The sequence below is a fragment of the Pristiophorus japonicus genome, chromosome 4, assembly GCF_044704955.1.
Source record: "Pristiophorus japonicus isolate sPriJap1 chromosome 4, sPriJap1.hap1, whole genome shotgun sequence".
NCBI lineage: Eukaryota > Metazoa > Chordata > Chondrichthyes > Pristiophoridae > Pristiophorus > Pristiophorus japonicus.
This window is the reverse complement of record NC_091980.1, coordinates 10,294,407-10,320,534: the sequence shown is the minus strand read 5'-3', so window position 1 is coordinate 10,320,534 and position 26,128 is coordinate 10,294,407. Positions and strand designations below refer to the sequence as shown.

Sequence of the window (26,128 nt, the reverse complement as noted above, 5' to 3'; positions counted from 1 at the left end):
ACCTCCTTACCTAACAAATCGCTGCAAAAAAATAAAACCTTTAACTTATCTTTTTTTCAGGTTTCCAACTTACCGCTGCTGACAGGACTGCACTGTATGCGATGTATTTGGACTTCCAGAAGGCATTTGACAAGGTGCCACATAAAAGGTTACTGCACAAGATAAAAGTTCACAGGGTTGGGGGTAATATATTAGCATGGATAGAGGATTGGCTAACTAACAGAAAACAGAGTTGGGATAAATGGTTCATTCTCTAGTTGGCAACCAGTAACTAGTGGGGTGCCACAGGGATCAGTGCTTGGACCCCAACTATTTACAATCTATATGAACAACTTGGAAGAAGGGACTGAGTGTAACGCAGCCAAGTTTGCTGATGATACAAAGATGGGAGGAAAAGCAATGTATGAGGAGGACACAAAAATCTGCAAAGGGATATAGACAGGCTAGGTGAGTGGGCAAAAATTTGGCAGATGGAGTATAATGTTGGAAAGTGTGAGGTCATGCACTTTGGCAGGAAAAAAATCAAAGAGCAAGTTATTATTTAAACGGAGAAAGATTGCAAAGTGCCGCAGTACAGCGGGACCTGGGGGTACTTGTGCATGAAGCACAAAAGAATAGTATGCAGGTACAGCAAGTGATCTGGAAGGCCAATAGTATCTTGGCCTATATTGCAAAGGGGATGGAGCAAAAAAGCAGGAAAGTCTTGCTGCAGCTATATAAGGTATTGATGAGGCCACACCTGGAATACTGCGTGCAGTTTTGGTTTCCATATTTACAAAAGGATGTATTTGCTTTGGAGGCAGTTCAGAGATGATTCACTCGATTGATTCCAGGGATAGAAACATAGAAACATAAAAAATAGGTGCAGGAGTAGCCCATTCGGCCCTTCGAGCCTGCACCACCATTCAATAAGATCATGGCTGATCATTCACCTCAGTACCCCTTTCCTGCTTTCTCTCCATACCCCTTGATCCCTTTAGCTGTAAGGGCCATATCTAACTCTCTCTTGAATATATCCAATGAACTGGCCTCAACAACTCTCTGCGGTAGGGAATTCCACAGGTTAACAACTCTCTGAGTGAAGAAGTTCCTCCACATCTCAGTCCTAAATGGCTTACCCCTTATCCTTAAACTGTGTCCCCTGGTTCTGGACTTCCCCAACATCGGGAACATTCTTCCTGCATCTAACCTGTCCAGTCCCGTCATAATTTTATATGTTTCTATGAGATGGATGAGGGGGTTGACTTATGAGGAAAGGTTGAGTTGGTTGGGCCTATACTCATTGGAATTCAGAAGAATGAGAAGTGATCTTATCAAAACGTATAGATTATAAGGGGGCTTGACAAGGTCGATGCAGAGAGGATGTTCCCACTGATAGGGGAGACTAGAACTAGAGGGCATGATCTTAGAATAAGGGGCCGCCCATTTAGAACAGAGATGAGGAGAAATTTCTTCTTTCAGAGGGTTGTAAATCTGTGGAATTCGCTGCCTCATGGAGCTGTGGAAGCTGGGACATTGAATAAATTTAAGACAGAGATAGACAATTTCTTAAATGATAAGTGAATAAGGGGTTATGGGGAGCGAGCAGGGAAGTGGAGCTGAGTGCATGATCAGATCAGCCATGATCTTATTGAATGGCGGAGCAGGCTCAAAGGGCCGTATGGTCTACTCCTGCTCCTATTTCTTATGTTCTTATGTTACGTTTTACCTGCCGGTCTTCGGGGTGAGGCGTACGGGTCAGGTGAGTGCTGAAACTCTGGCGTTGTCGCAATGCGAAGCGTTCCACCCCCGGCGCAGCTCTCCCTGGCGGTGTTTCCAAGCGCCGCTGCAAAAAAGGAACCGAGGATCGCGACCGGGCTTAGCAGGGATTTCGCTGCAGAGGATCAAAATGCTGCAAAAAACCCGGTCGCAAACTACCTGGAAATCCAGCTGAACGTGCCAGGGAATTTTTAATGTCCAGCAGAGGTAAGAACATTCATACCCTCAGGATGGTCCCAAAGCACTTTGTGTCTAATGAAGTCCTATTGAAGTGTGGTCACTGTTGTAATGTCGGAAACACAGCAGCCATTTTGCACACAGCAAGGTCCCACAACCAGCAATGTGACAATGACCAAATAATCTGTTTTTGTGATGTTGGTTGAGGGATAAATATTGGCCAGGACACCGGGGAGCACTCCTCCATCTCTTCTTCAAAATAGTGCCGTGGGACTTTTACCCTCCACCTCAGAGTGCAGACCACACCTCAGTTTAATGAAAGATGGCACCTCTGACAGTGCAGCACTGAAGTGTCAGCTAAGATTATATACTCAAGTCACTGGAGCAGGACGTGAATTCACTTTGGATTCTTTAGGTGCTCGAACAGGTATGCCCCCCGCTTTGTGATTTGGAGCCAGCACCAGTGACACTGAACCTCAATACTCATATCAGTATCTTGGAAAAGGTAAGGGGAAGGCTGCCAAGTCCATGGGGACAGTATTTGAAGAGCCAAAAAAGAGCAAGAGGCAGCGGGTAATCCTCATAGGGGACTCAATCATCAGGCACACAGACAGCACCCTATGTAGAGATAAGACTCTGGCAAGAACAGTCTGCTGTTTTCCAGGGGCCAAGGTAGCTGATCTCCAGGATCATGTGGATGATCTGATGAAAGGTGAGTGTCAAGATACTGTAGCAAGTTTACATATTGGAACTAAATATCATGGATAGAAGTCCATTTGTTTTGCGGGATTCCTACAAAAGCCTCAAAGATGTCATTCCGCAGTAGTCTCCGGGCTATTACCAGTCATGTTCTCTGCAAAAAGATGCAGCTTCACTTCATCGATAATTGGGAGGTGTTCGCTGGAAAAGGTAAGTTGTTTCGGAAGGACGGCCTCCATTTTAATTTCTTAGGAGCTCAAAGGCTGGCATAGGGTGTTGAGCATACTTTCAGAAACATTTAAACTAATTCAGCAAGGCGATAGTGCAGATAAGTTCAAAGTTAGCCTTACTGCATGTGATAATTACATAGATGCTAAGCATGAAGACAAACCTGGTACAAAACAAAGAAGAATTAATAACTTTAAGAAATTAGATGGGAAGACTTCTAAATTGCTTTTATGTAAATGCAAGGGGTGGGTGGAGCAAATTGTTAGAATTGCAATTCTATCCTGTGTTGGAGAATTTTGACAGTGTATTTCTGAGACATGGCTAGATGAAAGTGATCAGACAGAAATTCACCCAAAGGGCTACAAGGGTTTCAGAAAGGATACAAGGTCGGTCAAAGGGGAGGTGGGGTTGCTATTTTTTAATCAGTGAGAATCTAACAGCTAGCAAGAGACTTGATATTGCCACATCAGGTACAGCTGAAGCTATCTGGATTCAAGTGGACCAAGCTCACGGGCAGGGATTAATTATCAGCAATTGTTATAGGGCCTCGGGTCAGACACCTGAATGTAATGAGCTATTATGGAAACAGATCACTAATGCTCTTAATATAAAATGCCACCTGTCTGTTGGATGATTTTAATTTTCCTGGCATTGAGTGGCACAATGGTTTACCTGCTGGTGTGGTGGGAAGTGCAGCTGAAAAATGTATTGAAAATATACAAGACTGTTTCCTAACTCAACATATTAATGAAGTAACTAGAGAAAATCATATATTGCATCTGGTGTTTAGTAGTGAACCTGACCTCGTATCAGGCCTCCATATCGGTGAACATCTGGGCAACGGTGATCACATTATACAGTTCCAATTGGCTAGTAGAACTAAAGGTACTCAGAACATAAGAACATAAGAATTAGGAACAGGAGTAGGCCATCTAGCCCCTCGAACCTGCTCCGCCATTTAACAAGATCATGGCTGATCTGGTCGTGGACTCAGCTCCACTTACCCGCCCGCTCCCCGTAACCCTTAATGGTTAAAAATCTATCTCTCTGTTAATTGAATACATTCAATGAGCTAGCCTCAACTGCTTCCTTGGGCAGAGAATTCCACAGATTCACAACCCTCTGGGAGAAGAAATTCCTTCTCAACTCGGTTTTAAATTGGCTCCCCCCGTATTTTGAGGCTGTGCCCCTTAGTTCTAGTCTCCCTGACTAGTGGAAACAACCTCTCTGCCTTTATCTTGTCTATCCCTTTCATTATTTTAAATGTTTCCATAAGATCACCCCTCATCCTTCTGAACTCCAACGAGTAAAGACGCAGTCTACTCAATCTATCATCATAAGGTAAACCTCTCATCTCCGGAATCAGCCTAGTGAATCGTCTCTGTACCCCCTCCAAAGCTAGTATATCCTTAAGTAAGGTGACCAAAACTGCACGCAGTACTCCAGGTGCGGCCTCACCAATACCCTATACAGTTGCAGAAGGACCTCCCTGCTTTTGTACTCCATCCCTCTCGCAATGAAGGCCAACATTCCATTCGCCTTCCTGATTACCTGCTGCACCTGCAAACTAACTTTTTGGGATTCATGCTCAAGGACCCCCAGGTCCCTCTGCACCGCAGCATGTTGTAATTTCTCCCCATTCAGATAATATTCCCTTTTACTGTTTTTTTTTCCCCAAGGTGGATGACCTCACACTTTCCGACATTGTATTCCATCTGCCAAACCTTCGCCCATTCGCTTAACCTATCTAAATCTTTTTGCAGCCTCTCTGTGTCCTCTACACAACCCGCTTTCCCACTAATCTTTGTGTCATCTGCAAATTTTGTTACACTACACTCTGTCCCCTCTTCCAGGTCATTATGTATATTGTAAACAGTTGTGGTCCCAGCACCGATCCCTGTGGCACACCACTAACCACCGATTTCCAACCCGAAAAGGACCCATTTATCCCGACTCTCTGCTTTCTGTTCGCCAGCCAATTCTCTATCCATGCTAATACATTTCCTCTGACTCCACGTACCTTTATCTTCTGCAGTAACCTTTTGTGTGGCACCTTATCGAATGCCTTTTGAAAATCTAAATACACCACATCCATCGGTACACCTCTATCCACCATGCTCGTTATATCCTCAAAGAATTCCAGTAAATTAGTTAAACATGATTTCCCCTTCATGAATCCATGCTGCGTCTGCTTGATTGCACTATTCCTATCTAGATGTTCCGCTATTTCTTCCTTAATGATAGTATCAAGCATTTTCCCCACTACAGATGTTAAACTAACCGGCCTATGGTTACCTGCCTTTTGTCTGCCCCCTTTTTTTAAACAGAGGCGTTACATTAGCTGCTTTTCAATCCGCTGGTACCTCCCCAGAGTCCAGAGAATTTTGGTAGATTATAACGATTGCATCTGCTATAACTTCCGCCATCTCTTTTAATACCCTGGGATGCATTTCATCAGGACCAGGGGACTTGTCTACATCGAGTCCCATTAGCCTGTCCAGCACTACCTCCCTAGTGATAGTGATTGTCTCAAGGTCCTCCCTTCCCACATTCCTGTGACCAGCAATTTTTGGCATGGTTTTTGTGTCTTCCACTGTGAAGACCGAAGCAAAATAATTGTTTAAGGTCTCAGCCATTTCCACATTTCCCATTATTAAATCCCCCTTCTCATCTTCTAAGGGACCAACATTTACTTTAGTCACTCTCTTCCGTTTTATATATCTGTAAAAGCTTTTACTATCAATTTTTATGTTTTGCGCAAGTTTACCTTCGTAATCTATCTTTCCTTTCTTTATTGCTTTCTTAGTCATTCCTTGCTGTCGTTTAAAATTTTCCCAATCCTCTAGTTTCCCACTAACCTTGGCCACCTTATACGCATTGGTTTTTAATTTGATACTCTCCTTTAATTTCCTTGGTTATCCACGGCTGGTTATCCCTTCTCTTACCGCCCTTCTTTTTCACTGGAATATATTTTTGTTGAGCACTATGAAAGAACTCCTTAAAAATCCTCCACTGTTCCTCAATTGTGCCACCATTTAGTCTGCGTTTCCAGTCTACTTTAGCCAACTCTGCCCTCATCCCACTGTAGTCCCTTTTGTTTAAGCATAGTACGCTCGTGTGAGACACTACTTCCTCATCCTCAATCTGTATTACAAATTCAACCATACTGTGATCACTCATTCTGAGAGGATCTTTTACTAGATCGTTTATTATTCCTGTCTCATTACACAGGACCAGATCTAAGATAGCTTGCTCCCTTGTAGGTTCTGTAACATACTGTTCTAAGAAACAATCCCATATGCATTCTATGAATTCCTCCTCCAGGCTACCCCATGCGATTTGATTTGACCAATCGATATGTAGGTTAAAATCCCCCATGATTACTGACGTTCCTTTTTCACATGCCTCCATTATTCCCTTGATTATTGCCCTCCCCACCATAAAGTTATTATTTGGGGGCCTATAAACTACACCCACCAGTGACTTTTTCCCCTTACGATCTCTAATCTCCACCCACAATGATTCAACATTTTGTTCATTAGAGCTAATATCGTCTCTCACAACTGCCCCGATATCATCCTTTATTAACCTCCTTTCCCTTCTTGTCTATCTTTCCGAATCATCAGATACCCTGTATGTTTAATTCCCAGTCTTGGCCACTCTGCAACCATGTTTCTGTAATGGCCACCAAATCATACCTATTTGTAATGATTTGTGCCGTCAACTCATTTACTTTATTTCGAATGCTGCGTGCGTTTAGGTAGAGTGTTTTAATACTAGTTTTTAAACCATGATTTTTAGTTTTGACCCCTCCTGCAGCCCCTTTATATTCAGTGGCCCTTTTTGTTTTTTGCCTTGGGTTTCTCTGCCCTCCACTTTTACTCATCTCCTTTCTGTCTTTTGCTTTTGTCTCCTTTTTGTTTCCCTCTGTCTCCCTGCATTGGTTCCCATCCCCCTGCCATATTAGTTTAACCCCTCCCCAACAGCACTAGCAAACACTTCCCCCTAGGACATTGGTTCCGGTCCTGCCCAGGTGCAGACCGTCCGGTTTGTACTGGTCCCACCTCCCCCAGAACCGGTTCCAATGCGCCAGGAATTTGAATCCTTCCCTGCTGCACCACTGCTCAAGCCACGTATTCATCTGAGCTATCCTGCGATTCCTACTCTGAGTAGCACGTGGCACTGGTAGCAATCCTGAGATTACTATTTTTGAGGTCCTACATTTTAATTTAGCTCCTAGCTCCTTAAATTCGTCTTGTAGGACCTCATCCTGCAACTCATACCGCATTTCAGAAAAGCAAACTTCTCCAAAATGGCAGATGATTTGGAATGGGTAAATTGAGTAACCCTCCTCATTGGTGAGGAGACTGATGTTGAAGATAAATGGAAACTTTTTAAGAACAAGATAAAAAATGTGGAAAAAAACATGTACCCAAAATCAAAAGGAGGAAACGTGGTAACAAAAAGCCACGGTGGCTGACTGGCTCTGCACAAAGACAAATAAGATGTAAACAGAAATGCTTCCATTTAATACTCAAATAAATACAAGGAATGGCTAAAGAAAACGAAGGCTGCTATTTCATCAGCAAAAAGGCAAATGGAAAAAAGGATTGTAGACAACTGTGGCAGTAATGGGAAGAGTTCCTATTTAAAAAAGGAGGCAGACAAAAAGCAGGAAACTATAGACCAGTTAGCCTAACATCTGTGGTTGGGAAAATGTTGGAGTCCATTATTAAAAAAGCAGTAGCAGGACATTTGGAAAAGCAAAATTTGGTCAGAGTCAGCATGGATTTATGAAGGGGAAGTCATGTTTGACAAATTTGCTGGAGTTCTTTGAGGATGTAAAGAACAGGGTGGATAAAGGGGAACCAGTGGATGTGGTGTATTTGGACTTCCAAAAGACATTTGACAAGGTGCCACATAAAAGGTTACTGCACAAGATAAAAGCTCACGGGGTTGGGGGTAATATATTAGCATGGATAGAGGATTGGCTAACTAACAGAGAACAGAGACTCGGGATAAATGATTCATTCTGTGGTTGGCAACCAGTAACTAGTGGGGTGCCGCAGGGATCAGTGCTGTGGCCCCAACTATTTACAATCTATATTAACGACTTCAAAGAAGGGACTGAGTGTAACGTAGCCAAGTTGCTGATGATCCAAAGATGGGAGGAAAAGCAATGTGTGAGGAGGCAAAAGCTGCAAAAGGACATAGGACAGGCTAAGTGAGTGGGCAAAAATTTGGCAGAATGGAGTACAATGTTGGAAAATGTGAGATTATGCACTTTGGCAGAAAAAAAATCAAAGAGCAAGTTATTATTTAAATGGAAAAAGATTGCAAAGTGCCGCAGTACAGCGGGACCTGGGGGTACTTGTGCATGAAACACAAAAGGATAGTATGTAGGTACAGCAAGTGATCAGAAAGGCCAATTGTATCTTGGTCTTTATTGCAAAGGGGATTGAGTATAAAAGCAGGGAAGTCTTACTACAGCTATATAAGGTATTGGTGAGGCCACACCTGGAATACTGCATGCAGTTTTGGTTTCCATATTAATGAAAGGATATATTTGCTTTGGAGGCAGTTCAGAGAAGGTTCACTAGGTTGATTCCGGGAATGAGGGAGTTGACTTATGAGGAAAGGTTGAGTAGGTTGGGCCTCTACTCATTGGAATTCAGAAGAATGAGAGGTGATCTTATCGAAACATATAAGATTATGAGGGGGCTTGACAAGGTGGATGCAGAGAGGATGGTTCCACCGATGGGGGAGACTAGAACTAGAGGGCACGCCCATTTAAAACAGAGATGAGGAAAAATTTCTTCTCTCAGAGGGTTGTAAATCTGTGGAATCTGTGGAATAGACATTCTTATATGATAAGGGGATAAGGGGTTATGGGGAGCGGGTGGGGATGTGGAGCTGAGTCTATGATCAGATCAGCCATGATCGTATTAAATGGCGGAGCAGGCTCGAAGGGCCGTATGGCCTACTCCTGTTCCTATTTCTTATGTTCTTATGTTCTTGAGTTATGTGAAGTCAAGAGAACTATCAAAGACTGTATTGGGCCACTGAAAGTTGTTCAAGGACAAGTTACAAAGGATTCACTAGGTATGGCGGAAATATTATATGAATATTTTGCATCAGTTTTCACCCTTGAATATGATGCTCGAATATTCAAATTTAATACTAGTTTTGTTAGTAACATTAACACAGATAAACATATTGTTTTAGAAATAATTAAGAACTTGAAAATAGAGCAGCAGGGCCAGATGATATCCACCCGAGTGTCCTCCGGGAGATGGGACATGTGCTGTGCGAGCCCCTCCGGGAGATGGGGCATGTGCTGTGCAAACCCCTCCAGGAGATGGGACATGTGCTGTGTGAGCTCCTCCGGGAGATGGGACATGTGCTGTGTGAGCCCCTCCGGGAGATGGGACATGTGCTGTGCGAGGGTCCTCCGGGAGATGGGACATGTGCTGTGTGAGCCCCTCCGGGAGATGGGACATGTACTGTGTGAGCCCCTCCGGGAGATGGGACATGTGCTGTGTGAGGGTCCTCCGGGAGATGGGACGTGCTGTGTGAGGGTCCTCCGGGAGATGGGACATGTGCTGTGCGAGCCCCTCCGGGAGATGGGTCATGTGTTGTGCGAGCCCCTCCGGGAGATGGGACATGTGCTGTGTGAGGGTCCCCCGGGAGATGGGACATGTGCTATGTGAGGGTCCTCCGGGAGATGGGACATGTCCTGTGCGAGTCCGGACATGTGCTGTGTGAACCCCTCCGGGAGATGGGACATGTGCTGTGCGAGCCCCTCCGGGAGATGGGGCATGTGCTGTGTGAGGGTCCTCCGGGAGATGGGGCATGTGCTGTGCGAGCCCCTCCGGGAGATGGGGCATGTGCTGTGAGAGGGTCCTCCGGGAGATGGGACATGTGCTGTGCGAGCTCCTCCGGGAGATGGGACATGTGCTGTGCGAGCCCCTGGCCTGTATATTTAATAGCTCATGCACTTTGGAATGGTTCCTACAGATTGAAGGAGGCTAATGCAGTCCCCATTTTTTAAAAAGGTGACAAGACAGACCCGGGTAACTATAGGCCCATCAGTTTAACATCAGTAATAGGCAAGATACTAGAGGGAATCATAAGGGATGCATATATGAATACTTGGACAGGGATACTCAACATGGCTTCATAAAAAGAGAGGTCATGTCTTGCAAATCATAGAATCATAGAAATTTACAGCACGGAAGGAGGTCATTTCGGCCCATCGTGTCCGCACCAGCCAACCAAGAGCTACCCAGCCTAATCCCACTTTCCAGCTCTTGGTCCGTAGCCCTGCAGGTTACGGCACTTCAAGTGTACATCCAAGTACTTTTTAAATGTGGTGAGGGTTCCTGCCTTTACCACCCTTTCAGGCAGTGAGTTCCAGACCCCCACCACCCTCTGCAAGAAGTTGTTTCCCCTCATATCTCTTCTAAACCTCCCATCATTTACTTTAAATCTATGGCCCCCTTGGTTCTTAACCCCGCTGCCAAGAGAAGCAGATCCTTCCTATCCACTCTATCCAGGCCCCTCATAATTTTATGCACCTCAACAGGTCTCCCCTCAGCCTCTGCTGTTCCAAAGAAAACAGACCCAGCATCTCTAATCTTTCCTCATAGCCAAAATTCTCCAGTCCAGGCAACATTCCTGTAAATCTCCTCTGCACCCTTTCCAGTACTATCACATCTTTCCTGTAATGTGGTGACCAGAACTGCACACAGTACTCCAGCTGCGGCCTAACCAGTGTTTTATACAGGGTAAACATAACCTCCTTGCTCTTGTATTCCATGCCTCGACTAATAAAGGCAAGTATTTCATATGCCTTCTTAACCACCTTATCCACCTGGCCTGTTACCTTCAAGGATCTGTGGATCTGCACTCCAAGATCCCTTAGTTCCTCTACATTTTTCAGTATCATATCACTTAATGTGTATTCCTTTGCCTTGTTAGACCTCCCCAAATGCATTACCTCACACTTATCTGGATTGAATTCCATTTGCTACAGTTCTGCCCACCTGACCAGTACATTGATATCTTCCTGCAGTTCACAGCTTTCTTCATTATCAACCACACAGCCTATGTTAGTGTCATCAGCAAACTTCTTAATCATACCCCAACATTTAAGTCCAAGGCTTTGATATATACCACAAAAAGCAAGGGACCCAGCACTGAGCCCTACGGAACCCCACTGGATACAGCCTTCCAGTCGCAAAAACACCCATCAATCATTACTCTTTGCTTCTGAGCCAATTTTGAATCCCATGGGCTATTAATTGTGACCAGTGTGCCATGTGGGACCTTATCAAAAGCTTTGCTAAAATCCATATAGACTACATCATACACACTGCCCTCATCGACCCTCCTGATTACCTCCTTGAAAACTTCAATCAAATTAGTCAGACCTGAACTTCCCTTGACAGATCCAAGCTGACGGTCCTTGATTAATCAATGGCTTTAAAAATAAATCTAATTGTATTTTTTGAAGAAGTTACAATGTTGGTGGATGAGGGAAGCCCAGCAGACATTTTCTACTTAGATTTCCAAAAAGCTTTTGATAAGGGGCTTATTTTCATAAGAGGCTTCTCTATAAGATCGGCGCCTTTGGTATTAGTGCTAATCTATTGAATTGAATTCAGAACTGGCTGGCAGGACGCAGGCAAACAAATAGTTATAGATGGATTTGGATCTGTTTGGAGACCGCTTCTGGAGTCTCAGTCTTTTTGAATAAATTGCAGTATGGGGCTCGAATCTGCTTCTGACCTAAAGTGTTACCAACTCCGCAAAGCTCATAGCTCATGCACAATGAAATTCAACTAAATTGTGGGACTTTGTTAGTTTACTGCCTGTAACCTAACTCTCACCAAGTTCCATTTACCTAAAAACCCATGCTCACTGACCTACATTGACTACCGGTTCATCGATGCCTCAATTTTATAATGTTCATCCATGACCACACCCCTCCCTATCTCTGTAACCTCCTCTGTTCCACAACTTACCAAGATCTCAACATTCCTCCAACTCTGGTACAGTTTTGATCTCCTTACCTCAGGAAGGATATACTTGCCACACAGAGTTCAACAAAGGCTCACCAGACTGATTCCTGGGATGGGAGGATTGTCCTACGAGGGGAGATTGACCCATGTTCTCTATAGTTTAGAAAAATGAGAGGCGATCTCATTGAAATATACAAAATTCTAACAGGGCTTGACAGGGTGGATGCAGGGAGGTTATTTCCCTTGGCTGGAAAGTCTAGAACCAGGGGTCACCGTCTCAGGTTAAGGGGTCGGCCATTTAAGACTGAGATGAGGAGAAATTTCTTCACTCAGAGGGTGAAGCAGCTTTGGAATTCTCTACCCCAGAGAGCTATAGATGCTCACTCGTTAAGTATATTTAAGATGAAGATGGATAGATTTTTGGACTCTAGGGGAATTAAGGGATATGAGGATAGTGCAGGAAAGGGGAGTTGAGGTAGATGATCAGCCATGATCTTATTGAATGACAGAGCAGGCTCAAGGGGCTGAATGGCCTACTCCTGCTCCTGTTCTCTTGGGCATCCCCCACTTCCTTCACCCCACTATTGTGGGTCATGCCTTCAGCCGTCAAGGCTCCAAGCTCTGGAATCCCCTCCTGAAACATCCCCACCTCCCAGACTCTGCTTAAAACCTACCTCTCTGACCAAGATTTTGGTTACCTGTACTAATGTCTCCTTCTTTGGCTCAGTGTCAAATTTTTGGTCTTGTTACACCCCTGGGGATGTTTCATTCTGTTAAAGGTACTATATAAATACAAATTATCTTCTATCTGGGAATGTGGATTCAAGCAGTGCCTCAAAGGCACACAGCTATTGTTTAAGAGGGTGAACGCCACTCAAGGCTGCTACATAACAGGTCAAAGTGGCTTGGAATGAGCCCAGATACAGGTGAAAAACCTTCTGATACTGAGGTACATAGGGCCCAAGTTTCACCAATAAAAAATAATGGCGCACACTTACCTGGACGTCCGTTTAATTTGGCCCCTCAGCGCTGAAAATAAAAAAACAAAGTTTTGTCCCACCACGCGCACCTTCTGGTGCCGGCACTACCCGAGCTAAGCTGGCAGGGCGGGGCTTCCAGCGTGTGCCGGAACCGCACAGTGCATGCACTCCAGAGAAAAAACAAACGGGCAAGTAATTGCACAAGCGCCTGGCGCTAGCAGCGGCTGCAGTCGACGAGGAGAAACGGCTGAAGGTTGCCCTTGCTGTTCACAGAAGAAAACTTCACTTTTCCAGCTTCTTTGAAAAACCTGGTGGATGTCTCGGAAGATGGAGCCTGGTGGATTATCTTTGAAGATTTTGGATGGTTTTGGGGACCCAGAAACATCGATGGAAAAAGTTTTAAAGTTTTTGATTTTAGGGCCTGAATGTAGTTTGACATCGCAGGAGCAGCATTATTGTTAAGTTTTCATTTAATATTTTTACTTTTATACTTATAGGTAATGTAGTATTTTTAATTGTGTTAAAAGTTATTAGCGAGGGAGTCCATTTGGCCGGGGATAGGAGCGGGCCAGTGCCGATTTCTCCAACTGAAGGCAAGACTTTTTCCTACGGTGATTCTAGGGTCTGTGTGACGGTTTAAACATAGAAAATAGGTGCAGGAGTAGGCCATTCGGCCCTTCGAGCCTGCACCACCATTCAATAAGATCATGGCTGATCATTCACCTCAGTATCCCTTTCCTGCTTTCTCTCCATACCTCTTGATCCCTTTAGCCGTAAGGGCCATATCTAACTCCCTCTTGAATATATCTAATGAACTGGCATCAACAACTCTCTGCGGCAGGGAATTCCACAGGTTCACCACTCTCTGAGTGAAGAAGTTTCTCATCTCAGTCCTCAATGGCTTTTCGTTCGGGAGGAAACTTGGCCTTAAGCCCAGAAATGGTGCAGGAACCTTCTTTACAGTTAGACTAGCGCCAGAATGTATGGCACCAAACATTCTGGTGCTGGTAGTACACGCTGGCGCCCCAACACTGGTGAATCTTTGAACTGGGCTTCAGCGCCAAAAGACTCACTGGGTACGGGCCATAAAGAGGGAACCATTGTTTAGCGGTCATCCAGTCCTCCTGCTTCTATTATCATCTCAAAAGGATTACATAGGATATACGGCACAGAAACAGGCCATTTGGCTCAACAAGTCTATGCTGGTGTTTATGCTCCACTCGAGCCTCCTCCAGTCTTTCCTCATCTAAATCTATCAGCATAACCCTCTATTCCCTTCTCCCTCGTATGCTTGTCGAGCCTCCCCTTAAATAGCATCTATAGTATTCGCCTCAACTATTCCCTGTGGTAGCGAGTTCCACATTCTCACCACTCTCTGGGTAAAGAAGTTTCTTCTAAATTCCCTATTGGATTTCTTAGTGACCATCTTACATTCATGGCTTTTAGAAATGCTCTTCCCCACAAGTGGAATCATTCTCTCTGCATCCACTCTTATCAAAACCTTTCAGAATTTTAAAGACCTCTATTAGGTCACCCCTCGGCCTTCTTTCAAGAGAAACGAGGCACAGCCTGTTCATCTTTTACTGATATGTATAGCCTCATGTCGTCTTCCTTCTTGTGAAATGGCACCTGAGGTGGGAAGGGAAATTGGCTGAAATCCCAAGACCCAGTGTCATTTATAGGTAGCAGTGTAGCCAGTGGGCAGGCGCCAATTGTTAGGGCCGGGATTCGGTTGTAGCCTTCCCTGACCCCATATTACTTGGAACATCACGCTGGGAGGGGAATCCTAGGGTTCTAAAAAAGGTGGCAGCAGAGATAGTGAATGCATTAATTGTGAGCTTCTAAAATTCCCTAAATTCTAGAACAGTCTCAGTGGATTGGAAAGTAGCAAATGCAACCCCGCTATTCAAGAAAGGAGGGAGAGAGAAAACAGGGAATTGCAGGCCAGTTGGCCTGACATCAGTCGTCGGGGAAAATGCTGGAATCGATTATTAAGTAAGTGGTAACAGGACGCTTAGATAATCATAACATGATTAGGCAGAGTCAACATGGTTTGATGAAAGGGAAATCGTGTTTAACAAATTTATTAGAGTTTTTTGAGGATGTAACTAGCAGGGCAGATAAAGGGGAACCAGTGGAAGTAGTATTTTTAGATTACAAAAGACATTCAATAAGATGCCACATAAATAGTTGCTATGTAAGGGCACATGGGGTTGGGGATAATATATTAGCATGGATAGAAGATTGGTTAATGGACAGAACAGAGGGCGGGGATAAACGCATGATTTCCCGGTTGGCAGGCTGCAAGTAGTGGGGTGCCGCAAGGATCAATGCTTGGGTTTCAACTATTTACAATCTATATTAATAGAAAGACTTGCCTTTCATTACCACCAGACGTCCCAAAGCGCTTTGCAGCCAGTAAAGTGCTTTTTGAAGTGTATTCGCTGTTGCAATGTAGGAAATGACTTTGATGAAGGGACCGAGTGCAATGTATCCAAATTTTCAAATGTTACAAAGCTATGTCGGAAGTGGTAAGAACACAAAGAACCTGTAAAGGGATATAAACAGGTTAAGCGATTGGGCAAGGTGGCAGCAGATGGGAGTATAATGTAGGGAAATGTTAGGTTTTTCACTTTGACAGGAAGAATAGAAAACAGACTATTTTTTAAAATGGTGAGAAACTATAAAATGTTGGTGTTCAGAGAGTTAGGTGTCCTCATACAGGAAACACAAAGTTAGCATGCAGGTATTGCCATCAATTAGGAAGGCAAATGGCATGTTGGCCTTCATTGCAAGTGGGTTGGAGTATGAGAGTAAGGAAGTCTTGTGACAATTGTACAGGATTTTGGTGAGACCATACCTGGAGTACTGTGCACTGTTTGTCTCCTTATCTGAGGAAGTATAGACTTGCCTTAGAAGGGGTGCAATGAAGGTTCACTAGATTGATCCCTGGGATGAGAGAGTTGTCCTATGAGGAGTGATTGAATAGATTGGGCCTATACTCTCTGGAGTTTAGAAGAATGAGAGGTGATCTCACTGAAACATGCAAGATCCTCAGGGGGATTGACAGGGTAGTTACAGAGAGGTGGTTTCCCTTGCCTGGAAAGTCTAAAACTAGCGGGCATAGTCTCAGGATAAGGGGTCAGCCATTGAAGACGGAGATGAAGAGGAATTTCTTCACTCAGAGGGTTGGGAATCTTTGGAATTCTCTACCCCTAAAGGGCGATGGATGCTGAATCATTGAGTATATTCAAGGTTGAGATAGATTTTTGGACTCATGGGGAATCAAGGGATATAGAGGTCGGGCAGGAAAGTGGAGTTGAGGTCGAAGATCAGCCATGATCTTATGGAATGGCGCAGCAGGCTCGAGGGGCTGTATGGCCTACTCCTGCTCCTATTTCTTATGTTATGTTTTTAAATGCAAAGGCTCCCTGTAAACGCAGCGCTAGCCTGATTTACAATGTGAGGAAAAAAAATCTTTACACAAAAATATCAGGTTTGAAGCTGTATAAAATCTTGCACACCAGCATTTAGGAGCCTCAGTCATCAGGCCTGTTGTAAAAGGCCACGCTTAATACCAAAAATAGGAAGGCAGATTATTATCTGAATGGTGACAGATTAGGAAAAGGGGCGGTGCAACGAGACCTGGGTGTCATGGTACATCAGTTATTGAAAGTTGGCATACAGGTACAGCAGGCAGTGAGGGCAAATGGCATGTTGGCATTCGTAGCGAGAGGATTGGAGTATAGGAACAGGGAGGTGTTGCTACAGTTGTACAGGGCCTTGGTGAGGCCACACCTTGAATATTGTGCACAGTTTTGGTCTCCTGATCTGAGGAAGGACATTCTCACTATTGAGGGAGTGCAGCGAAGGTTCACCAGACTGATTCCCGGGATGGCTGGACTGTCATATGAAGATCGACTGGGCTTATATTCACTGGAATTTAGAAGAATGAGAGGGGATCTCATAGAAACATAAAATTCTGATGGGATTGGACAGGTTAGATGCAGGAAGAATGTTCCCAATGTTGGAGAAGTCCAAAACCAAGGGTCATAGTCTAAGGATAAGGGGCAAGCCATTTAGGACTGAGATGAGGAGAAACTTCTTCAAATCAGAGAATTGTAAACCTGTGGAATTCTCTACCACAAAGTTGTTGAGGCCAGTTCATTAGATATATTCAAAAGGGAGTTAGATGTGGTCCTTACGGCTAAAGGGATCAAGGGGTATGGAGAGAAAGCAGGAGTGGGGTACTGAAGTTGCATGATCATACTGAATGGTGGTGCAGGCTCAAAGGGCCGAATGGCCTACTACTCCACCTATTTTCTATGTTTAGAACTGTTACTTCTGAAAGAAACAATGAAAGAAGATTCTGATCCTTTGCATTCCTTGTTCGTTCATGTTTTACAATCAGCACAGGAGAATACCTGAATATAGAAAATGTCTCATTCATGAAATAACCTTATTGAGGAAGACTTGCATTTATTTAGCGCCTTTCATGACCTCGGGACATCTCAAAGTGCTTTACAGCCGATTAAGTGCTTTTGGAGTGCAGTCACTGTTGAAATGTGGGAAACGCAGCTGTCAATATGCACACAGCAAGCTCCCACACACAGCAATGTGATAATGACCAGATAATCTGTTTGTGATGTTGACTGAAGGATAAATATTGGCCAGGACACCAGGGAGAACTCCCCGGCTCTTTGACAGTGGCTATGGGATCTTTTACATTCACCCGAGAGCGCAGACAGGGCTTCGGTTTAACGTCTCATCCGAAAGATGGCACCTCTGACAGTGCGGCACACACTGTACTGCACTGGGAGTGTCAGCCCAGATTATTGTGCTCATGTTTCTGGAGTATAACTGGAACAATCTTCTGACTCAGGGGCAAGAGCACTACCCACTGAGCCACATTGTGCATACATGATTAATGTGTGCGTGGGTGGGGGGGGCGGTGGTTGGACAAAAAATGGTTAGAACTAGATTAGCAGTGTGGGAATGGTTAGAGGAAATCTGGTTTTATTTCGGTTTGTTCTAATGTTTAAAGTGATTTGAAATATTTTTGTAACAGCTGTGGTTTATTTGCAGCAAGAGTTTTTACCTGCTTTTGGCTGCTAACAGAGGTTGATCAAATACTGAGTCAACAAACAAAGCAACTTTGTCAGCATGTTTTTTTTTTTACTGATTTGGCTGGGTCAGCAAATTCTAGCCCCCTCCTCCGCCTTTGTTCAAGACAGGGTAATCTTGTCAAACATAAAAATCGAGACACAGCACACATTTAAACCCAAATTTACGATCCAATTAGAAACAAAAAGTCCTTCTAGCCCCATGTTGTGAATATATCGGTAACTTTCTTATTCATGGCTGCTTATTAACAAGCAGTGGTTGATCAGAATTATGTAGCATGTTATCATGCAATGGTGTCAATTATCTAAAAGTGATTCTAAGACATGCCTTAGAAAGGCAGACAGTATACATCTTTCTGAAGAGGTTAGGACTGACAGGTCCTCTTCTTGATTTCTTCTATGAGGTTTTCTCTTGTAACATCAATCTGCAAAAGATAACCCAAAAAAATCGATTCAGACAAAATCGGAATTACTGGAGGAGATATTTTTAACACTGTCTATATTAATTGTATTTATCCACATGTAAAAAGCAACACCATCCAATGATCTTAGCTGCTTGCACACTTTTTCAAAGCAACTACGGTAAATTTACAAAGGATTTACATTTATGAAATACTGTGCACCATAAATTGTCAATTTTTAAATATATAGGGAAACCTGTAAATTACATACATCTTGGAGACTGCCATCAGGTGTCCTTTTTGTTTTGCAGGTGTTCTTATTTTCCAAATGGTGATTCAGTATATTGCAAACTCAGTAGAATGAGAGTTCTTTACCCAGCATCCATCACGACAGTGAAAGCCCTCTATCCCTGGGACAAGCCGTGCAAGTGTTCAAAGAAATATAGCACCTTGCACAGCCTCAGGATGTCCCAAAGCGCTTTACAACAACTTGTATTTATACAACACCTTTAACGTACTAATAAGTTAAAAATTTGCCACCAAACTGCATAAGTAGAAATTAGTGCAGGCGACCAAAAGCATGGTCAAAGAGGTAGGTTGAGGAGTGTCTTGAATGAGGAAAGAGAGGTAGAGAAGAAGAGGTTTAGGCAGGGAGTTCCAGAGCTTGGGGCCTAGGCAACAGAAGACACAGCCACCAATGGTTGAGTGATTATAATCAGGGATACTAAAGAGGGCAGAATTAGAGGAACGCAGACATCTCAGGGGGTTGAGAGGCTGGAGGCGATTACAGAGATAGGAAGGAACAAGGCCATGAAGTACTTTTTGAAGTGTAGTCACTTGTAATGTGAGAAACGTGGCAGCCAAATTGCGCACAGCAAGCTCTCAAACAGCAATGTGATAATGACCAGATAATCTGTTTTAGTGACATTGATTGAGGGACAAATATTGGCCAGGACATCGGGAATAATTCCCCTGCTCTTCTTTGAAATAGTGCCATGTGATCTTTTACATCCAACTGAGGGGGCGGACAAGGCCTCGGTTGAACGTCTCATCTGAAAGACGACACCACCGACAGTGCAGCACTCCCACAGTATTGCACTGGGAGTGTCAGCCTAGATTTGTGTGCTCAAGACCTGAACCCACAACCTTCTAACGAAGAGGTGAGGGTGCGACCCACAGCAATCCCAGAGATAGAGCAGTTTCTCTGCCGCTGTGCATGCTGGGTAGAGCGCCTCATTCCACAAAAGCCGGTTCTTTCACAAAACCTGTTGCTGACTCGCGCTGATCTGTGTGTCCTGTGTTTTAAGTCATAAAAAGGTCTGCTGCATTGAAGGCTGTCTGTAGTTTGTAATTTGAGAGTACCCTTGGTGGCAGAGTGCCTCTTGTATATTTTACCATGCAAGTTATGTGGGTCTCTCAATAAGTGTCCATTATTTGGAGTGTCCTTTATACAGGTTCAACTGCATTAAAGGGTTTTATACACTGAATCTTGAAGCATGTATGAATTTTATAGAACTTGTAAATAAATAAAAAACCTCTTCTCTTGTGGAAACAACTCGAAGTTTGACAACTCCATCCTTCAGTTCCTGCTCTCCAATTATAGCCACCAGGGGAATTCCCGTCTCCTCACAGTACTGCAACTGGTTCAGGAGTTTTGGGTTCTTCTTGTACATGATTTCTGCCTGTAGAATTGCACAATAAAAATACCATTGTAATGTATTTGCCTCGTGGGTTCTTTGCTTAAGAATTCATAGTAACACATTGCTATGAAGAACTAATTGGTTTATTAGCAAAGGTTTATCACACTACACATTACCAGTTCATCCACCAGGCTAACAACCACCTGCCTCGTGGATCCCCTGAACTCAACTGGCTGGGGTTTTATGGAGTCTGGTGAACATCACGTGACTGGCTAAGCCACTCCCAACTCAACAGCTCTACCAATCAGTGAGCATGCTCACACGTGCGTACATTCCAACCACTGTAAATACCATGGAATGGGTTAACAGCACTGTCAATAAGCCACTCCAAGTTGACACGGTCAACAAGTTTGATGGACTTTTGTGTCATTTCAGCACTCCATTAAACATCGAGATTCAAATAATATCTAATGTTTGCTTAAAGTGATATTAACCACCAGGACTAGCATTTTGTAAGCAAGGCGTCTGCAGATTCCAGTTTATGACCATTACAACAAAACCCCATTCCCTGCTAGTGTGCAACAGTCACAAATGTAATAAGCTTGCACTGATCCAGGGGACGCTGGCAGCAGCTGCAGGCGAACAATCGCACTTTAATTTTTTATCTCCTCTACCACAAGTACCCACCCCCCCCCACCCCGCCCACAAAGACCTGGATCCTCACTGACAAATAGTTTCACAGGCACCAAGAACCCGACAGCACCTTCCCCACGTGGCTGCAGTGTGTACCATCTACAAGATGCACTGCAGAAACTTGTCGAGGCTTCTTCGACAGCATCTCCCAAACCTGCCACCTCTACCACCCAGAAGGACAAAGGCAGCAGGCGCCTGGGAACACCACCACCTCCAAGTTTCCCTCCGAGTGACTCCATCCGGTCTTGGAAATATATCGGCCATTCCTTCATTGTCACTGGGTTAAAATCCTGCAACTCCCTCCCTGTGGGAGCACCTTCACCACACGGACTGCAGCGGTTCAAGGTGGCGGCTCACCACCACCTTCTCAAGGGGCAATTAGGGACGGGAATAAATGCCAACCGTGCCAGCGACGCCCACATCCCATGAATGAATGAACCACAGCTAACACCATCAAAACCCCTCAATTTTGAATACCTCTATTCGGTCTCCCCTTAACCTTCACTGTTCTAAGGAGAACAATTCCGGCTTTTGCAATCTCTCCATATAACTGAAGCTTGCTATATATACTGTACGCATTACAGCGCAACAGAGACCTTGATCCCAGACTTCCAGAGCTCTGCCACCAACTTCATCCGCGGTTCCAGAAGCTTCTTCTGCGCGGCAGCGACAAGAACCTGAGTCTCCGTCGTACGGATTTTCTGATTTGCAGCCTGGCGAAAGGGAACAGAAATCAGTGATCAGTCTATACCCTGAACATACCGGCCATACTGCAACATGAAAACAAGAAATTACAAATAGATGGACCGACAGTGAACGCACACTTTGCAGCACGTAATGACCAGCGCGTCATGAGGAACATAAGAATTCTGAGCAGCAGTAGGCCATTCAATAAGATCATGGCTGATCTTCTACCTCAACTCTACTTTCCTGCACGAGCCCAATTACCCTCGATTCCCTTAACATCCAAAAATCTATCGATCTCAGTCTTGAATAAACTGAAAGACTGATCCTCCACAGCCCTCTGGGAGATTCACCACCCTCCAAATGAAGAAGTTTCTCCTCGTCTCAGTCCTAAATGGCCGACCCCTTATTCTGAGACTGTGATCCCTGGTTCTAGACTCCCCAGCCGGAGGAAACATCCTCCCTGCATCTACCATGTCAAACTCTAAGAACAGCTCCGAAGGAGGCCATTCGGTCCACTGTGCCTGTGCCAACTCACTTGCATGAGCTATCCCATTAGTCCTCGTATTGAGGCGGTTTCCTTCTCATTGGTACATTGAGAGAGAATGTTCTCACTTTGCACTACAGGCAGGACACTCTCTCACCAGTGTATCAGCGAAATTCAGGCACGCACTGCGCATAGTTTCAGAATCATTTACCCAATGTCTGACATGCACTACTACAGCCAGAGTCTCCCTGCCAGCAGTGCCCATGGCATGTATATCCGTCTTTCTCATTATGGATGCTGGCAGACTACAGGATTTTGAACGGTTTCACTATCATACAGCAAACCAAATCTGTTGCAGGACACGGCAAACAGTAGTGATGTTTTATTCATCTTATATTTCAGATTATATCATCCAAAGTAGTTGCACTTGATATTTGCTTATTCATACAGCTAATTATAAGCTGCGATAACAAATGCAAATGTGAGAACAAATGCTTGTGTGCTGCGCTGATGATTTGTAAACAGGATCACTTAAAAAACATACGCAGAGTACTTTTTGGTATCAGACAAGGACCATTGACAGCCCCAACTAGAAAGTCCTTCTCACGGACAGTATGGGAGGAAAAGAATCAATTAACATAGAAAGTTGAATTAAAGAAACATTGAAACAGGTCAAAAGGAAGGAGACTCCAGAAAGTCTGAGTGGAATTATTTGTTGAGTATAAAAATTGGAACAGCTTCCCTGAAGAAGAGCAGTTAACACCATCAGCGATGTCCTCTCTCAGGATGTGGGCATCACTGGCAAGGCCGGCATTAATTGTCCATCCTTAGTTTCCCTGATTTGACACAACTAAGTGGCTTGCTCGGCAACTTTAGAGGGCAGTATTGCGTTAACTACATTGCTGTGGGTCTGGAGTCAAAGACCAGACCGGGTAAGGATGGCAGTGCTCCTTTCCTGACGGACATTAGTGAACCAGTTGTTTTCTTAAAAACAATAGAATAGTTTCATGGTCACTTTTTACAGATGCCAGCTTTTTATTTCCAGATCAAAAAGAAACAGAATTCATATTCTAAAACTGCCACTGTAGGGTTTGATTTCATGTTTTCTAGATTATTAGTGCAGGTTTCTCAATTACTAGTACACTAACATAACCATTGCAGTACCATTGAATGGTAAAAAGACTTGCATTTATATAGCACCTTTCACGACCTCCGGGCACCTCAAAGTGCATGACAGCCAATTAAGTACTTTAAAAAAAACTGTTGTAATGTGGGAAACGCGGTAGTCACTTTACACACAGCAAGCTCCCACAAACAGCAATGTGATAATGACCAGTAAATTTTTTTTTAAAAGTGATATTGATTGAGGGATAACTATTGGCCAGGACACCGGGGATAACTCCCCTGCTCTTCTTCGAAATAGTGCCACGGGATCTTTTATGTCCACCTGAGAGAGCAGACGGGGACTAGGTTTAACGTCTCATCCGAAAGACAGCACCTCCGAAAATGCAGCGCTCCCTCAGGACTGCACTGGAGTACCAGCCTAGATTTTTGTGCTCAAGTCCCTGGAGTGGCATGTGAACCCACAACCTTCTGACTCAGGCGAGGATGCTGCCCACTGAGCCACAGCTGACAGACAAGGGAAAAAAATCAAAGGAAAAATGACAAACCTTGAGGAACCTCATGTCTGCTCTACCTTGAAGGATACCAAAGAGCTAGACATCAAACTGATCAGACATTAGAATGTCAAACCTAGCATCAATCAACCAAAATATTTACCTTGCAGGTGGTGAATGCACCAGAATGCAGCACCATCTGTGACCCCAAGGCCCACACCCAACTCGCACTTTATTTGAAGGTGCAATTCAATCTAATGGATGAAATTTGATGTGACAAGGACCTCATACAATGGGCACAGTGGATTAAGGGAACGAGAGGGATAACACATGTCGCAATCAGTAGCCTTGGCTGAAGAACAGAACTGCTGCAGGTGTCAAGTGCTACTCAACATTTCTTTTCTTAAACATAGTAAGAATATACTTGCCATAGAGGGAGTGCAACAAGGGTTTACGAGACTGATTCCTGGGATAGGGGGATGGTCCCATGAAATGAGATTGAGTAGACCAGGCCTATAATTCCCTAGAGTTTAGATGAATGAAAGGTGATCTCATTGAAACATACAAAATTCTTGACAGGATAGATGCAAGGAGGATGTTTCCTCTGGCTGGGGAGTCTAGAACCAGGGGTCACAGTCTCAGAATAAGAGGTCAGCCATTTAGGACTGAGATGAGGAGAAACTTCTTCACTCAGGAGGGTGGTGAATCATTGGAATTCTCTACCCCAGAGGGCTGTGGAGGCTCGTTGAGTATATTGAAGACAGAGATCGATAGATTTTTGGATATTAAGGGAATCAAGGGATATGGGGATAGTGCAGGAAAGTGGAGTTGAGGTAGATCAACCATGATCTGATTGAATGGTGGAGCAGGCTCGAGGGGCCCAATGGCCTACCACTGCTCCTAATTCGTCTATATGTCTTTATACTTGTTTTTACTCCAAAACAATGCAAGGAATCAGCTGTGGTACCTCCATTTTCTGTTCCATTATGGAGAATATTCTTTCAATCCCAAAGCTGAGCCCCACACATGGCACTTTCCGACCTTTGGGATCAAACATTCCAACAAGACCATCGTACCGCCCTCCAGCTGCTATGCTGCCGACACTGACTGGCTCACAGTTTTCATTCTGCTGTGTCTGCATGTCGGCCTGACTCTGGATGAGCACAGCCTCGTAGATGGCACCAGTGTAGTAGTCCAAACCTCGAGCTAAACTCAGGTCAAAGAGAATCTGAAAACAAAATAATCTTAATGAAAATTACAGGCAAACTATATCCGCTGAAATGATTTTTTCAACAAAGGCTCCCAAAAACATTTGAACCTTTCCCATCTACCAATCCTTGAATTTTTTTTTTTTTTTTAAAAAGTGTGAGCTTATGAATTTCTCGTGTGAAGTTTATTGTTCAGAGTACTCATGGCATTATTCACTGAACAGTTCCTTTATAATCAACAGGAGTATCAAAGTGTGAAGTCGGTGGTGTTACAGGAACTAAACGGGTTATTTACAGAAGGCGAGGATATACGCAAGACTCTTAATGTATTATTGATTAGCAAACAGCCATCATTCCATTCCTACATTCATTTTCAAAGTACCATGGCAGAAGCAGAATGACAATGGGCCATTAAGTATATTACAGAAATACATAAACTGGACTTTAATACTTTATATCCCACTTGCTGTAGGAGAAGAATTCGAGAGTTGAACTGTGAATTCATGAGAATGAAATTGGCACAAACAAGATTAACACCATCAAGACAACTCCTTCCAGGAAACGATTACAATTTGTAACAATGAGGGACACTCTAGTTTATATAATTTATATATATCCTTCACGATAAAGAAAATTACTACATATATCCCAACTGCCAAATGGACTTCAGTAAAAACCTCTATTAGTCAGCCCCAACAGGATGCATTCCACAAATGATATTCTCATCATCCCAATAGGACTTAAAATAAAATGAATTCATTCTTGGGATGTGAGCGTCGCTGGCAAGGCCGGCATTTATTGCCCATCCCTAATTGCCCCTTGAGAAGGTGGTGGTGAGCAGCCTTCTTGAACCGCTGCAGTGCGTGTGGTGAAGGTGCTCCCACAGTGCTGTTAGGGAGGGAGTTCCAGGATTTTTACCCAGTGACAATGAAGGAACACAGATATATTTCCAGGTCACGATAGTAGGTGACTTAGGAAGGGAACTTGGAGGTGATGGTGTTCCCATGTGCCTGCTGCTGTTGTTCTGGTCCTTCTAGGTGGTGAAGGTCGCGGGTTTGGGAGGTGCTGCCGAAGAAGCCTTGGCAAGTTACTGCAGTGCATCTTGTAGATGGTACACACTGCGCCGGTGGTGGAGGGAGTGGAATGTTTAAGATGGGGGATGGGGTGCCAATCAAGCAGGCTGCTTTGTCCTGGATGGTGTCGAGCTTCTTGTGTTGTTGGAACTGCACTCATCCAGGCAAGTGGTGACTATTCCATCGCACTCCTGACTTGTGCCTTGTAGATGGTGGAAAGGCTTTGGGTAGTCAGGAGGTGAGACACTTGCTGCAGAATACCCAGCCTCTGGCCTGCTCTTGTAGCCACAGTATATATGTGGCTGGTCCAGTTAAGTTTCTGGTCAATGGTGACCCCC

At 44.2% G+C, this 26,128-nt stretch overlaps 1 protein-coding gene across 1 annotated transcript in view; it reads right to left on the bottom strand.

Annotated features, from left to right (window-relative positions):
• Nucleotides 1-18,019: 18,019 nt before the first annotated feature.
• Nucleotides 18,020-26,128, bottom strand: part of hars (histidyl-tRNA synthetase) — a 35,480-nt gene continuing 27,371 nt past the window's right edge. Inside the window, exons 10-13 of the mRNA XM_070878016.1 lie at nucleotides 24,477-24,737; nucleotides 21,319-21,435; nucleotides 19,925-20,071; nucleotides 18,020-18,413 (exon numbers count right to left, since the gene is read on the bottom strand). Coding sequence (XP_070734117.1) covers nucleotides 18,354-18,413; nucleotides 19,925-20,071; nucleotides 21,319-21,435; nucleotides 24,477-24,737 — 585 coding nt within the window. The 3' untranslated portion in view covers nucleotides 18,020-18,353. The remainder of the gene's footprint in view (nucleotides 18,414-19,924; nucleotides 20,072-21,318; nucleotides 21,436-24,476; nucleotides 24,738-26,128) is intronic.